The sequence below is a fragment of the Manacus vitellinus genome, unplaced genomic scaffold, assembly GCF_001715985.3.
Source record: "Manacus vitellinus isolate BGI_N305 unplaced genomic scaffold, ASM171598v3 scaffold_18_pilon, whole genome shotgun sequence".
Lineage (NCBI taxonomy): Eukaryota > Metazoa > Chordata > Aves > Passeriformes > Pipridae > Manacus > Manacus vitellinus.
Window position 1 is genome coordinate 838,058 of NW_021939324.1, and position 14,689 is coordinate 852,746.

The window sequence follows — 14,689 nt, forward strand, 5'->3', positions numbered from 1 at the left end:
GACTCTGCCTTGGCAGGGGGTTGGACTAGAGACTCCTCAGAGATCCCTTCCAGCCCTTACTATCTGTGATTCTGTGAAGAGCTTGTGGTATTGTACCTGTCTGCTTTGGCAAGTACTGTGTTAGAAATCCCATCCTTTCTGTTGTGATTGGTTATGAGTTTTCTGCCCATGTTTTTATCCTTAAAATCTCTTAAGAATGTTTTCTTTCAGTACTTTACATAATTTACAGCATGAACATTTTTATTAGGAGATCTTACATTTCTCTTTTTAACGCCTCCTGTTACACTTGATTACTCCTTTTTAATTGTGCTTATTATTTTGAACTCTTTGCTGGAGAAAATGAAAAAGATAAAAATCTGGTAGTATCAGATCACAAGGTAGATTGCAGCACTGTTAGTCTGTGTGCTGGTGTCAAAAAGGAAAGCCTTTTGATGAATCTCAGACTTTCCTGTTCTTCCCAGCTTGCCCGACAGCAGGGTGGCATTTGCTTTTCCCTGCAATACAGTCATTTTGGATGGGAAGAAAGTAGGCTTTAAAAAAAAACTTGAAAGAAAACATGAACGTGAGGTATTTAAACAAAAGGCATGAAAATAGGAAGTTCTTTTTTCAAATTGCCAGGAGGCCTGGGATTTGGGTGATTAAAACTACAGGAAGTCCTTTTTTGAAGAGTTGGAAATGCTGCAGTTTTTTAAATAGATGGTGGTAATTCCATCACCATTTGTTGCTAGGATCTGTTGTATCCCTTCCACTTCCACCAGCTATTCCTGCTGCCAATTTAGGACCACAGACCTTTCCATCTGTCTTCAAGTAAGGCAGCAATTATCAGTGTCAGACTGCCTCTGTGAAATTTGTTGTTTAACCAGAAATGGAGAAGTCTCTGTAAAGTGTAGCTCTTGCCTCCTCCTCATCGCTCCTGCCCATGAACAGACAGCATCTTCCCCGTGGAATATACCAAAACAAACACCCAAAACAGTAGGCTGTGAGTGTTTACAACCTGCAGCAGAAGGTTTTTTTTAGTATAGTAGAATCATAGAATCATTGACTGGTTTGGGTTGGAAGGGACCTTAATGGTCATCTAGTTCAACCCTGCTGCCATGGGCAGGGACACATTCCACTGGACCAGGTTACTCAAAGCCCCATCCAACCTGGCCTTGAACACTTCCAGGGATGGGTCATCCACAACTTCTCTGAGCAACCTGTTCCAGTGCCTCCTCAATCTCATAGTAAAGAATTTCTTCCTAATATCTAACCTAAACCTACCCCCTTTCAGTTCACATGTCCTTCACATGTCCTTGTGAAAAGTCCCTCCAACTTTTTTGTACTGGAAGGTGCTATAATGCTTCCATGTAGCCTTCTCTTCTCTCTGCTGAACAACCCCAATGCTCACAACCTTTCTTCACAGGAGAGGTGGAAGTGCTCACCTTTTATTTTAAGCAGTTGTAGTTTTGCATTTTTTTCTCCATGTTGTACCATAGCTTTACTGTTACAAATGAGAAGTCTTTTCAAGTTTCCAGGAAGCCAGTGTTTTGAGAGAGAACTGAGAACAAAGATATGGAAAGTCGTATTTTCTTCCAGGGCCTTCAAATCCTCAGAGAAGGCAGGATCCTTTATATGGAATCTTAAGACAATTGCAAACACAAAGAAAAAAAAGCGTTTTCTCTGTAAATTGTAGTCTTATGAGTACCTAGAAGACTTCCTATTTAAGGGCCCACTGTGTGGAAGATTACCTATAGCTTGCAAGTTTCTCTATACAGTATAATTTCCATGTGGTGATATACAGACCTCTGCAAACAGAGCAGTAGAGCCTTTTTTAGGCTTAAATGCATCATTCTGCCTTTCTCTGGTTGGGCCATGAAAAGGTGAATCATTTTGGTTTATTTGATTTTTTTGGTTTTGTCTTTGAGTTTTCTCAAGAGATATTGGAGACACTGACCTAGTTTCAGCCCCTGGTCTAGTGGCATATTTTCTGACTATTGCCTGAGGATAAGGAAGCTCCCAAAGGAACAAGTGAAAAAAAAATCCACAATATTTACTGACAATGGTGCAGTAAATAGAAGTGTGTTGTCAGGCATAGGAGTTTGAACAGTCAACTATGTCTGGGATTCCCTGAATAAAATGCATCTGCATGCTGCAGATGTGATGCTGAGTTGCAGTGTCCCTTTGTGGAAATTGTTCTAAAGGTGAGACTTTTCATTTTTAAGAAAAACTTTGAGCTCCTAGAATACATTATTTCACAGATTTAATATGTATTAATCTTATGTAAACCAGGGAATTGAGAATTTTTGTAAAAATATTAGGAGATTTGCCAACACCGTGACAGTTTCCTTTGTTTCTGCTGAAAGAGAAATTTAAAATATTAAAACATTGTCTTTTCCTGATATGGTTTAAAATGAAAACAACAACAACAAAAAAGCCCCCACAAAAATCCTGTAAAGATTTTATTTCCTCTGGTTTTAATTACAGTACAAATTTTGCAGAACAAGGGTAGTGAAATAATAGAATCAGTTTGTGTAAACTTAACATCTGAGGTCCAAGCAACAAGTCCTGGAAGGGCAGGTACACTTTGGACAAACTCTAGCTATTAATTTTCTTCAGACTTACAGGAATATTCTGGTATACATACTACCTGGATGTTCAAATCAGCATGAATATATTAACTATATTTTCTTTTTTGTGTATGAAAAAAAAAAAAGGATTTTAGGCATTCTTTATCCTTGGGAATATAATAACTGGAGAAGTGATAGTTGCATCTGATTATCCTGTGTGCATTGTGTTGTAGCAGGTTAGAGATCCTTATATCATTCTGAGTTATTTAAGGAAGTTCGTAGTTAACTAAAATAGAATAAACCACCTTGGTTTTTTTGTAAATGTTTGGCTAATTTGAAGATGTTATGCCAAGATATGTTCCTGGATGTTATCTTAATTTTTTGTTTTGAATAGTCTAAACAGTTACTTTAACTGTCAGCATCCCTTGGACACTGCAGAGCTTACATCACTAGCAGTCACCAAATGTCTGACTTTCAGGCTCAGGCTGTTTGATTTATCAGGTGGCAGAATGTATTCCTATCTGTTCTTCTCCTGTAAAGATAAGTAGCCAGAATAGTGTTCAACATAAGTGTGCTGTAAAGCAAAAATGGTTTTACGTGAGTGGTTCAGTCTTCTCATGCAAAAGGGGGTTTAATTACTGTCACCTGAAGGAGCTAGCAATTAAAGTAAGTTTGTTCTAGCTCATTTTGTTTATTAATAAATTAATTTTTTTCTTTGAATTCTTGAAAGAACTCTTGAAGTGGCTAAGATACCCTCTGAAAATTAAATTCAGTGCTGACACAATACAGACATACAATACCTACCTTTGTGGTAAGCTATATGAAATGAAAAACTTTATAATATTCCCGTGCAGAAAAAACAACTTTGCACTGATTAAGAATGATCAAAATGCTGTTTCTCCTTCCAGCAACAGACGGTTTCTGTGAAAGCCTTTGATTCACAGAAGTAGTACCTCTTTTGTTGTGGGTGAGGGTAGAATGAATCTTGGAAGCTGTTTGTTTCCTTTTCACACTTCTGCTTTTGTGGAATGTGCTTAGATGACAAGTATAGGTGGGCAGTGGCTCTTGAGCAGTTTTTTTCATCCCAAGACTAGCAATAGCAGTTAATAGTTCAGGGAATGATGAAGCATTGAAAACCTTTGTCCATGTGCTTTATAGGGTCACTTGAACAATAAACTCAGTTTTCATTCTCACAGCTTCACTTGGGAATTTTGAGTTACAGTGGCTAATGGAAGTGTCACTTAATGTCACATGGGTTATACCTTTCAGGATGTCATGTGTAGCTGTTTGTAAACCTTTACTGTTACCTTGAGGTGGGCTGACCTTGGCTGGATGCCAGGGGCCCACTATGCTGCTTTATCCCTTACCTTCTCAGCAGGAGTGGGCTGGGAAAAGAGAGTAAGATGGAAAAAATCTCATGGATCAAGATAAAGGCAGTTTAATGAAGTAAAAGCAAAGGCTGCATGTGGAAACACAGGAAAACAAAAACTTTATTTTCTGCTTCCCGTCAGCAGGCGACTGCCCCTTCCCAGCGGGCTTTCAGTGTGCAAAGTGATTGCTCTGGAAGACAAACGTAATAATGAGTGCGTGCACACACCCGACCACACCCCTGAGCTTTCACTGCTGAGCAGACACTCTGGTGTGGAATGTCTCTTTGGTTAGCTTGGCTCAGCTGCCCTGGCTGTGTCCCCTCTCCAGATCTTGCCCACCCCCAGTGTACTGGCCCTTGAGTGGGGATGTTGCAGGCACGGCCTTGATGCTGTGAGAGCCTGCCCAGCAGTGCCCAACACACTGGTGTGTTACCAGCACCTTTCTGGCTCCCAACACACAGCACAGCACTGTGAGGGGCTGCTGTGCAGAAAGTTAACTCCCTCCAGACAGATACAGTACGTACCTTTTAGGTGCATGTATGATTTCCATGCCAATATCCTAGGTACCCTTCAAACACCTGTGACTATTGGGGTTGTGTGCACATGTGAAAACAGAGGGTGTGACTCATATCTCTATATGTATGTGTGAAAAGAGAAAGAAATTATACAGTGGTTTTGGGAATCAGAGCTGTTAGTGGGAAGAAGTAAAGTTTAGAAGAAGGGTAGGTGTGGCTAAACCAAAGAGAGCGAAACTTTCAGTTTTATCAGAGAAATAAAACTGATAGAACTGATAAGGAAGATAAAACAAGCATAAAGGAAATCAACCTGATGCCATAGAGAGTCTTCCTGTGAAGCATTAAAATAGCAAGGAGATTTGCAGAGATAGGTAAGGGAAGAGATATAATCTATAATATAAAGTGTGCTTTAAAATTATTTGAAAATCAGACCTTAGCAACAGAAAATTATAACAAAGATATCAAGAGGATAGATTGTGTCTGTTTTAGGAAACTTGAGTGGTACCAGATAAATAAGCATTTTGAGAGTAATGTTTCACATGACCTCTGTAGAAACTTGCTCAAAAGTAGTTGACTACTTTCAGGGCATTTCTTTTTGTGTGAATTAATGTTTTCTAAAGAGGAAAAAAAATAATCCTGCTTTTGTCTTAGAATGGTGTAATTTTTTAAAATATTATTCCTCGTATTTTTAGGGGTATATCCATGAAAATAAAAATATGAAATCAGTGTCTTGTTTATGACTTTTTCCTCCTCGTGTTATGGCTGATGTGAGGGAAAGCTTTCTTACTTTTGCATGTTTATTACATTAGTGGGTTTTTTTGGTGATAGCACTATTTTCACAGAGGTGAATTTTCTTCTTTTCCAGAACCCTGTCAAGAAAATTCCAGATTCACATGAAATTACACTCCAACATGGAACAAAGACAGTAAGTGATAACACATTTTCAACACTCCATGCTTTTCTAGAACTATCAGTCTATGAAATAAGTTAACAAATACTAATTATCAGATGAAGTTCAAAAACCAAATTTTTTCCTTAATTTGTTATTTTAATCTATGTCTTTTCTTAGTGCAGTTGAAGAGTGTGTTTTAGGACCGCCTCTTCAGTTTCTTATAATAACCCAAATATAGCTCCATTTGACTCAACTGTAGTCTCATATTCATCATTATGCTTTCTGTAATTGTTAGAGTTTCTCTTCTAGGCTAGACCTTCCTAATGTTGACCTGGGTCTAATCTGGACCTTCCTTTGGTCATGGATTTAAAAGAGAATGTTATTGTCAAAGTTTCTAAGACTTTGCAGCTGAGTACTTCATTCTTCTTGAATCTTTCAGTGCCTTTTATACACCATTCTCAGTTTCTTGAAACCTTGTTTTTCCTTGTCTTTGACTGCATCTTTTCTCCAATATTATCTGCACTATTTCTCCAATACTACGGCCAATATTTCTCCTTCGTTGTCTTTTAAAGAACCACTATAGGTTCCAACTAGGAACTATAATTTCTTTGCTCTATATGTTTTATCTCTGAGTAATCTCATCTTCTAACACAAATTCAACTACTTTTATGTGCTGATTGATAGAACACCTATTTTTATAGAATGGAACTTTTTCATTGGCCATGAAAAAATTCCAATCTGTTCCTCAGTCCTTTCACTGTATTCTTCATTCGTTATTAAAAAAGATACTGCTGCTACTCTCTTCGGTTTGGTCCATGATGAAAGTTTTAATGAGAAAATAATACTAGAATCTCTTTTATTGTTATTACATTCATGTGAAAGCATTGTCAGCTAGTTAGTAGAAATCTTACTCATGTTGTTCATGAGAATTTTTTTTTAGGGAGGAGAAGAAAGAGAAAGGAAAGGAAAACAAATGCTTTTTTGTGATGTTTTAAACAGTCTTAAGAAATGTATATGTGTATGTTTCCTTTATTCGATTTTATATAATTAATATGATCACAGACTCACTAGTTTTCCATTCAAAAATATTAATAAATGTTTAAAATAATAAAATTATTGAAGTAACATAAATAAAAATAAAACAAACATTTATTAGTTTATATTTTGGATTTTTAACAATTGATTTCTTAATATTTATCAGACATTTAAAAGGAATTTTCTAGGAGTTTAAATTTAATAGGAAAGATGATTTTTTTTAATAAGCTTTCAGAATTATAATTTTTTTAGAAGAGTCTATTCAGTAATCTGGCATCAAACTTTGTGGTCTGTCTTGAAGTGTGGAGAGGTGATAAGACCCATTTGCTTTATCATAGAGCTAGGTATACAGAAGTAGAGGGAAAAGAGGAAAGAAGTAACAAGTGTGTTATAAATTAAAATAGAAAAGTGTTCACTTTTGAGACCTGTAAAAGATGTGTTGTATTGCACTAAACAGAGTGGATTTTTCTACATACAGTGCATGCAACTTCATTGCATACTAATTTCTATGAATACTATGGTCTGCAGAGTAGTGTACTAGTGCAAACCAGTTTCCCATTTTACACGTGACAGTAACTGCTTCTGCAGTATGTTTCTTGAATACATTTCCTAACAAACTTCATTAGGTAAAATGTTTTGAATTATATTTTGCTATATTAAAACACTAAATCTTTTCATAGCTTCTTAAAGAATAAGCTCATGTTCTTTCTAACTGAAAAGCTTTGTAAAGTGGAAGTTTCTTTTTTGGAAGATTTCTGAGGTATTTTGACTGCAGGAGAATGGAGCTGTCATCACCTACAACAGAGATGAATTGCCATGTGGGGGTATATATAGAACAGTTGGATTAGACTGGATGCAGTAGATGAAACATATCCTTGAAAAAAAGCACTCTTCTGTGGAAGGGCTATCTTTTTGGGGTTTTTTGTTTGTTTTAGAATAGTGAAACTAATTACTTGTGAGCCTAGACACTCATAAGGATGGGAGCAACTTTGTATCTTGATTTCAGTGTTTCACCTTAACGTTTTTAAATACAGTTGTCTCATTATGTTCATACAGTGTACTGTATTTCAGCTAAACTTATGTATACCATCTGTACCTCTTCAATCTAGTGAATGTGGATTTGATGATGACTCTATTCCTGTGCAGCTGAGAAGTCTCAGAAAAGATTTCCCAAGCTGGAGAGCCTTTCCAGAAACCTGATTAATTTCCCGGTTGTCTTGCTTGTACAGAATAATAGGAGTTACTATTCCCAGTGAAACTTAAGAGATATATGTATATTTTTTTTCTCCTGGCACATTTTATATATAGGTGGGTATGAGAAAGAATATATAATCAGAAGTATTCTGAGCATGTTGCTTTCTGTAACATCTCATATCACAGCTGCTCCCTCATGTAGTAGTTATTGTAGAATGGAACACTTGAGTGTTGTGATTAATCTGGAGATGCCCAGTTTTCCTGCATGTCAGAAATCATGAATGAAATGACTAGGGTTCAAAGTTTCCATTGAAGTTGTAAGAAGGGCGAATATTTTTTTTCAGAAACACATAAGAGGTTACATCCATTTCATTTGAAAATCAATTATGTGATGGTGACACAGTCACTATGTGGAGTTTAATGTGTTCTTAGGGATAGCACAAAGCATCACATTTGAACATTTCATTTACGTAAATAAAAAGAAAAATGTTGAACCTATTCACTCTTGTATGTATTTCTGGGGACACTGCATTAGGGCATTTGATCATCTTTTGCATTCTTTAGAATAATGAAGTTTTAGACTTTATGTAAAAGATAAGATTTCTGCAAGTGAACACCTCTAAATTAGAATGCAGGACATTTAGGTTAAGGAGGAGTCAAATGTCTCGTGCATGGGAGCATCATTTCTGCCACGTCTTGGTTTCCTTGAAAGTATTATTTTCAAACTGTTGGCTGTACGAGAGCATTGTATGTTTGAAATACTGTGAGGTACCTGTGTTACAGAATCACAGAATATTCTGAGTTGGAAGGGACCCACAAAGATCGAGTCCAACTCCTGGCCCTGCACAGGACTATCCAAGACTCTCCAAGAATCACACCATGTGCCTGAGAGTATCGCCCAAACATTTCTTGGACTCTGTCAGGCTTGGCGCTGTGACCACTGAGAAGCCTGTTCCAGTGCCCAACCACCCTCTGGGTGAAGAACGTTTTACTAATATCCAACGTAAATCTCCCCTGACGCAACTTCAGGCCATTCCCTCAGGTCCTGTCACTGGTCACCACAGAGAAGAGATCGGTGTCTGCCCCTTCACTTTCCCTCATGAGGAAGCTGAGGAGTCTCCCCTGAGCCTCCTCTACCCGGGCTGAACAGGTGACCTCAGCCCCTCCTCATACAACTTTCTCTCCAGACCCTTCACCATCCTTCTTGCCCTCTTTGGACACTCCCTAATAGCATAGTGTATTTTTTATGTTGTGGTACCCCAAACTGCACAGAGAACTCGAGGTGAGGCTGCTCCAGTGCAGAGATGAGTGGGACAATCCCCTCCCTTGACCAGCTGGTGATGATGGGCCCGATGCCTCCCAGGACATGGTTGACCCTTCTGGCTGCCAAGGCACTGCTGACTCACATTCAACTTGCCATTGACACGACCCCACTCTCAGGTCTCTTTCCACAGTGCTGCTCTCCAGCCTCTCATTCCCCAGTCTATACTCACAACCAGGGTTGCCCTGTCGCAGCAGAATCCAGCACTTGCTTTTATTAAAGGTCATACAGTTGGTGACTGCCCATTGCCATTTGTTGAGGTGTCTCTGCAATTCCTTTTTGCCCTGGAGAGAGTCAGCAGCTCCTCCCAATTTTGTATCATCTACAAACATACTTAGTATTCGAGTCCTGAATACAAGTCATTAATGAAGATACTGAGGAGAACTGGGCCAAAGATGGAACCCTGCGAAACCCTTCTAGTGACAGGTCACCAGTCTGGTGTTACTCCATTCACTATTACCCTCTGTGCTTGACCTGTGAGGCAATTGCTCACCCACCACATGATGTGTTTATCCAGTTGTGGGCTGGACAGTTTGTCCAGAAGGATCCTGTGAGAAACAGTATCAAAAGCTTTACTGAAATCCAAAAACATTACATCAACTGGCTTCCCTTGATCAGCTAGGTCGGTTACCTTGTTTTAAAGGGAAATCAGATTTGAAAAGCAGGACCTTCTTCTCATGAGGCTGTGCTGGCTGTGACTGATGACTGTATGATCCTTCAGGTGTTTTTCAATACCTCCCAGAATAATATTTTCCATGATTTTACCCTGTATTTCTGGGGTCCTTCTTGAAAATCAGGACAATGTTCACCAGCTTCCAGTCAGCTGGAACCTCTCCGAATTCCCAAGACTGTTCAAAAATCATTGTGAGGGGTTTTGTGATGACATCAGGACAGCTCTGTAAGGATTCTGGAGAGAATCCCATCAGACCCCATAGATTTTTAGGATTGCAGCTGAAGCAGCAGATCCTGCACAATTTCAAGGTCAGCTGGGAGTTGATCATTCTCGCAGTCATGGTCCTCCAACTTAGGGCACTTCACTGCCTTTTGCCATTAATGTATTTGAAAAAACTCTTTTTATTGTCCCCCACATTTCTGGCAGCTTCAATTCCAATTGAGCTTCTGCTGCACAACTTTTCTCTCTACAGTAACAAGCAGCATCTCTGTATTCTTCCCATGTCACTTGACCTTGCTTCCACTGGGCATACACCTGCCTCTTTTGACTTATATCCAAGAGAAGATTCCTGTTCAGCCAAGCTGGCCTTCTGCCTTGCCTGCTTGACTTCCGACATTTGGGAATTGCTGCTCCTGTGCCCTTAGGAGGTGATGTTTAAAAAGGGACCAGCATGGACCTTGTCAGGGGAAGATGACTAGCAATGAGTCTTTTATAAAATAAGGAATAACTAAGTGAACCCTTTCTACATGAAACTGGAAAAAGAAGACTCAAAACAAGCCCATACTATTTCATTTAAGGAAATCTAAATTTTAGCAAAGCAAATTGTCCATCTTTGAGAATATATTCCATTCTTACATGCTGTTTTTATTGGGACAATTGTTTTCTCTAGGTTACTTTTTCAACTGGGCACGAAAAAGGGAATATCTCATGGTAAATTCCTTGTTTTAAAATGTCTTCTGTGGGAACTGTTCAACAGTTTATGTTAAGTTTTAAAAGTCTCCATAACACAGTGTATATACTAAAACTTGGAAAAAAAACCAGTACAGTAGTAGACTGATATATCTTTGAGACAAGATTTTTCTGGTGGTACTTGAGCGTGTCTGCATTAAATCGTAATGACTGTCGGTACTTTTCATATATATGTGTAAAGAAGATACATACATATAGGTAAGCATCCTTATGTGCAAATTACTGTAATCTTTGTACCTGAGGGTTTTTGTTGGTTTTTTTTTTTGTGACACCTGAAGAATTGTAAAAAAAAAAATCATAGAAAAAATAAAGAACTTGAGTGATTATATTTTCTTTTTCTGTACAGGTTTCTGCTTTGGGGTTGGATCCTTCAGGTGCTCGTTTGATAACTGGTGGATATGACTATGATGTAAAATTTTGGGATTTTGCTGGAATGGATGCCTCTCTCCAAGCTTTTCGGTCACTCCAGCCTTGCGAATGGTAAGCATGAAGACTGTCTTTTACACTTAAGAATGTACCTATGTTAAGCTCCTAGTAGAATGCACAAAAGCCTTGTAAGATAGCTTGCTTATAAGGCTCTTGTACGTACCATTGTATTTTTTGTAGTAAATGGAATGTGAACCTAAGAACTTGTCTGTGTCTTTTCATGCTTTATTCGATGACTTGCATATTTTCCCATTTTAGAAAGCTACAGGTGAATTTGCAGATGAATTTGTTAACAGCACATCAGAAAATTGCCCTCACAAAGAGATAAATTTACTTTCATAGTTGTAACTGAAATTAATAGAATACACTTTCTATAGTAGTCTGCTTATATAAAATTAATTAAAAAGAGAAGAAAGTTAAAGCAATTGACCCCTTTGTGGAGAGCCTCTCTAGTTGCTGCCAGGATTTCTGAGGGGGAGGATGTTTTATCTAATTGTCACAAAGCCCTCTATTTCAGGATGCACTGGTCCTTTGCATTGCATCGATCATTGAATAGCTACCTAATGTGAAATACTGTCTTTTTTTAAAGAAAAAAAGCTATATATTTATTTACATTTACTTCTGTATTTCTGTATATGCACACTAAAAAGAAAATGCAGAAAGAGAGTAATTTCCATATTCTCCGTACTGTTCACTTATAATTTAAGAAGTAAGTGAAAAGAGTTCATTTACTTATTCTAGAGAACTGGAATGCAGAATTCTTTCAACAGTATTGCTCAGTGAAGTTTCAGATAAATACATTCATAAAATAAACCATGTTTTTTTAGCAAGGTACTTTCTAATGTCTAAGTAATCTAACACTTTCTAAAATACTTTGCTATGCTTAAAAAAGGGTTTGAAATTTTTTATATACAGAGTAAGTAGTACTTTGAGTGTCTATTTTTAATCATTATTGTCTTTAAAAGCTACAACTGAATTTTGGTCAGTTTGGACAGATAGAACATGTATAACTGACTATACATATGCCAAGAGTCTAGATAATGAAAGATGAGAAAAAGTTAGCCTGAAGAGGAGCAAAATAGAAAGGAATTCTGCTGTGGTTCTGAAGTGTGCAAGATCAGGAAAAAGTGTGCTTTGATGCATTATGCAATTATAATCTCTTTGACAGGCCTGACTTTTTGTAATAAACCAACAAATGGCACATTTACTTTGAAAACATAATTAAGTAAACATACCACTTTGAAATAAATAAATAAATGAATGAATAAATAAATAAGTAAAATAAAAGTCTCTATATGTGAAGTCACATTCAGACTTTTCTGCCATGAGTTTCTTTTACGTGATTAGTTAGCAGGATATAAATGGTATTTTCTTTCCCTCTGCCATAACTGGGCAGCAAGGAAGAGGTGACAGTCTTTACTTCCGCAGTAGGAGATGATTTTAATGAAGCATTTTCAAATTGAGCAGAAAAGTTCATTCCAATTTAGTTGTACTTGGTAACAATGGTATGACATAAATATAGTATAAAAACCACAAGCATACTGTACATTAGTGTCCCATCCTAAGTATAGCTTGTAAATAAATCAGCAACGTCCTTTTGGCAAAATATAGTAAAGCATGAGCTTAAAATGTTTGTTATCCCTGCTACTGTTCATTTAGTATATCACAAGAATTCACAAGTATTTTTATATGTGTTTGTGAAATTCTTGTAGTTTGAGTATGTGGATGTATAAATACAGTACATAAAACATAGATGTACTGTAGATAGGATGGGAAATAGATAGATGGGAAATAATATTAAAAATAGAATTGACTGGTATGTTGCAAGTCTCATGTACTAATTTTGGGTTTAAAAAAAAAATCTATTTTTTAAATACCACTTCTTTATCTTTTTGTAAACATAAAACTGGAACTATATCTCTGTCTGATGAAAAGATTCAAATTCAGGAAGAAGTTCTTTGATACTGACATTGAGGCATGCTGGTAAACACTATGTGGAATATTATATAACTTGCATCCAGGTATATATATATATTCTTATATTACTTTATTTCACCACAAAGTTTATTGCAAGGAGTATTAGCATTCACAAACTTGAATTTGAAAGAATCCTGAGGAGTTCTGCTATAGAAACTTTATATATTAACAGAAATCCAGATCTGAAGCCATAAATTTCATTTCATTTTAACAACGAAAGAGCCTGAGATCTGTTCTATATTGTCAAGGCTCCATTTTGTAGATAATATTGGGTTACTCTGTTAATTTCTCTTTGGATTTGGGATGTTAAGTTAAAAAAAAAAGAACCTGACAAAAAACTAATACCTCCAACCACTCTTCCATGTTAAAGGCAAAAACAAGTGTAAGACAAAGCTGTTACATGTGTAGAGAAAGTATTTGTGTGTCCTGATTCTATCCGTGCATGTAACTCTGTTCTGCAGATCCTTACAGAAAGTGCTGTGCACATTTGGCAGCTTTAAAATCAAAATGACGGGGATTAATGCTATTAAAAAGAACTGTTTTTATAAGTTTCCAAAGACTTTTGCTATAACATTAATAGGAATGAAAAATATTTTCTTAGAGAACTGCCTCTGCAGAGCCTCACTCTTGGTCATGCTCCAGTAAACATCTGAAAAATGGTAACTGCTGAGACTTTGCAAATACTCTGCTTATAGATGCAAGTTTTGGACATAATTTTAAAAGTTGTATTGCACAGTCACAAAGATGGTTGCTTTTTTTCCTTTAGGTAAAAGTTATGGAAATCTTGTCTCTCAAACTAATTTTTTCACATGACTGATTTGGTAAATTACTTGTTGTGTTCCATTGTGCTGGGTGCTGTAAAATCAGTTGCTTTTCCTTGTTGGAAGAAACCTTAAATCTAAGATGAAGGCAAAGTTTATTCAGACTTGCTGCTACAGAGCTACTAAGAGGCAATGAGACAATATTGTTCAAATTATGAAGAGTGCCATGTTAATGGTATTAATGTCTGTAGTTTTGTTTTCAGTATTTCAGTGTCTGAAAACAGTTTTTTCAGAAGAGTCTAGGGGTCTTTACATATTGTGGATTCTTTCAGAAATCAGATATTACTTCTGAGCTGTTTGGTCATATTTAGCCATCAGATTCCCTTCTTACATGAGACGTGCATCAAGTGAAAATAATCTTTCAGTCTACTTTTTGAATGTTTATTTTTAGTTCTTACTTTTTCTTAGATTTCAACAGTGGTAAGTGCAGAACATGAACCTGTGCTTTGGACAGGTGCTTTGTGCTTTCAGCCAATTTTGTCATTACAGTATGAGAAATATAAGTATTGATAGTACCTGATAAGTACTTAATTCTGCATGCAGTACTCAGGTGGGGCTCATGAATGTTTGTGATTAGGCAAGAGTGCTCAGAAGTAGAACTGAGGAAAATTTTTAATTCCTAAGATAAGTTTGTTCTGCAAAAGCTGAATCTGATGGAATCCTTAATCTAGGTTTATCAGCCATCTGCAGAGAATATTCTAGACTTTAGGTGTTGTTTCTCCTGTGTGGGTTTCTTTTCAGTTTCTTTCAGTGCTTTCTCTGAGCTTAATGTAGCTGGCTATCTTTCCCCTCTTCTGAGAAAGTACTCATTTTTGCTCTTGAGGATCAGAGTGCTTTTTCAGACATTGCCTGTAATCTATTTTGGAAATTCCCAGATTTGAGTGGCTCTTTTCTATTAAAAATCAGAGTTTACAATACTCCATCCAATTTGGCTGTCAGTTGGTATTACA

At 37.0% G+C, this 14,689-nt stretch overlaps 1 protein-coding gene across 1 annotated transcript in view; it reads left to right on the forward strand.

Moving 5' to 3' along the window:
- WDR70 (WD repeat domain 70) overlaps positions 1-14,689 on the forward strand; it is a 130,266-nt gene that overhangs the window by 27,167 nt on the left and 88,410 nt on the right. The window contains exons 5-6 of the mRNA XM_018070513.1: positions 5,297-5,356; positions 10,862-10,995. Coding sequence (XP_017926002.1) covers positions 5,297-5,356; positions 10,862-10,995 — 194 coding nt within the window. The remainder of the gene's footprint in view (positions 1-5,296; positions 5,357-10,861; positions 10,996-14,689) is intronic.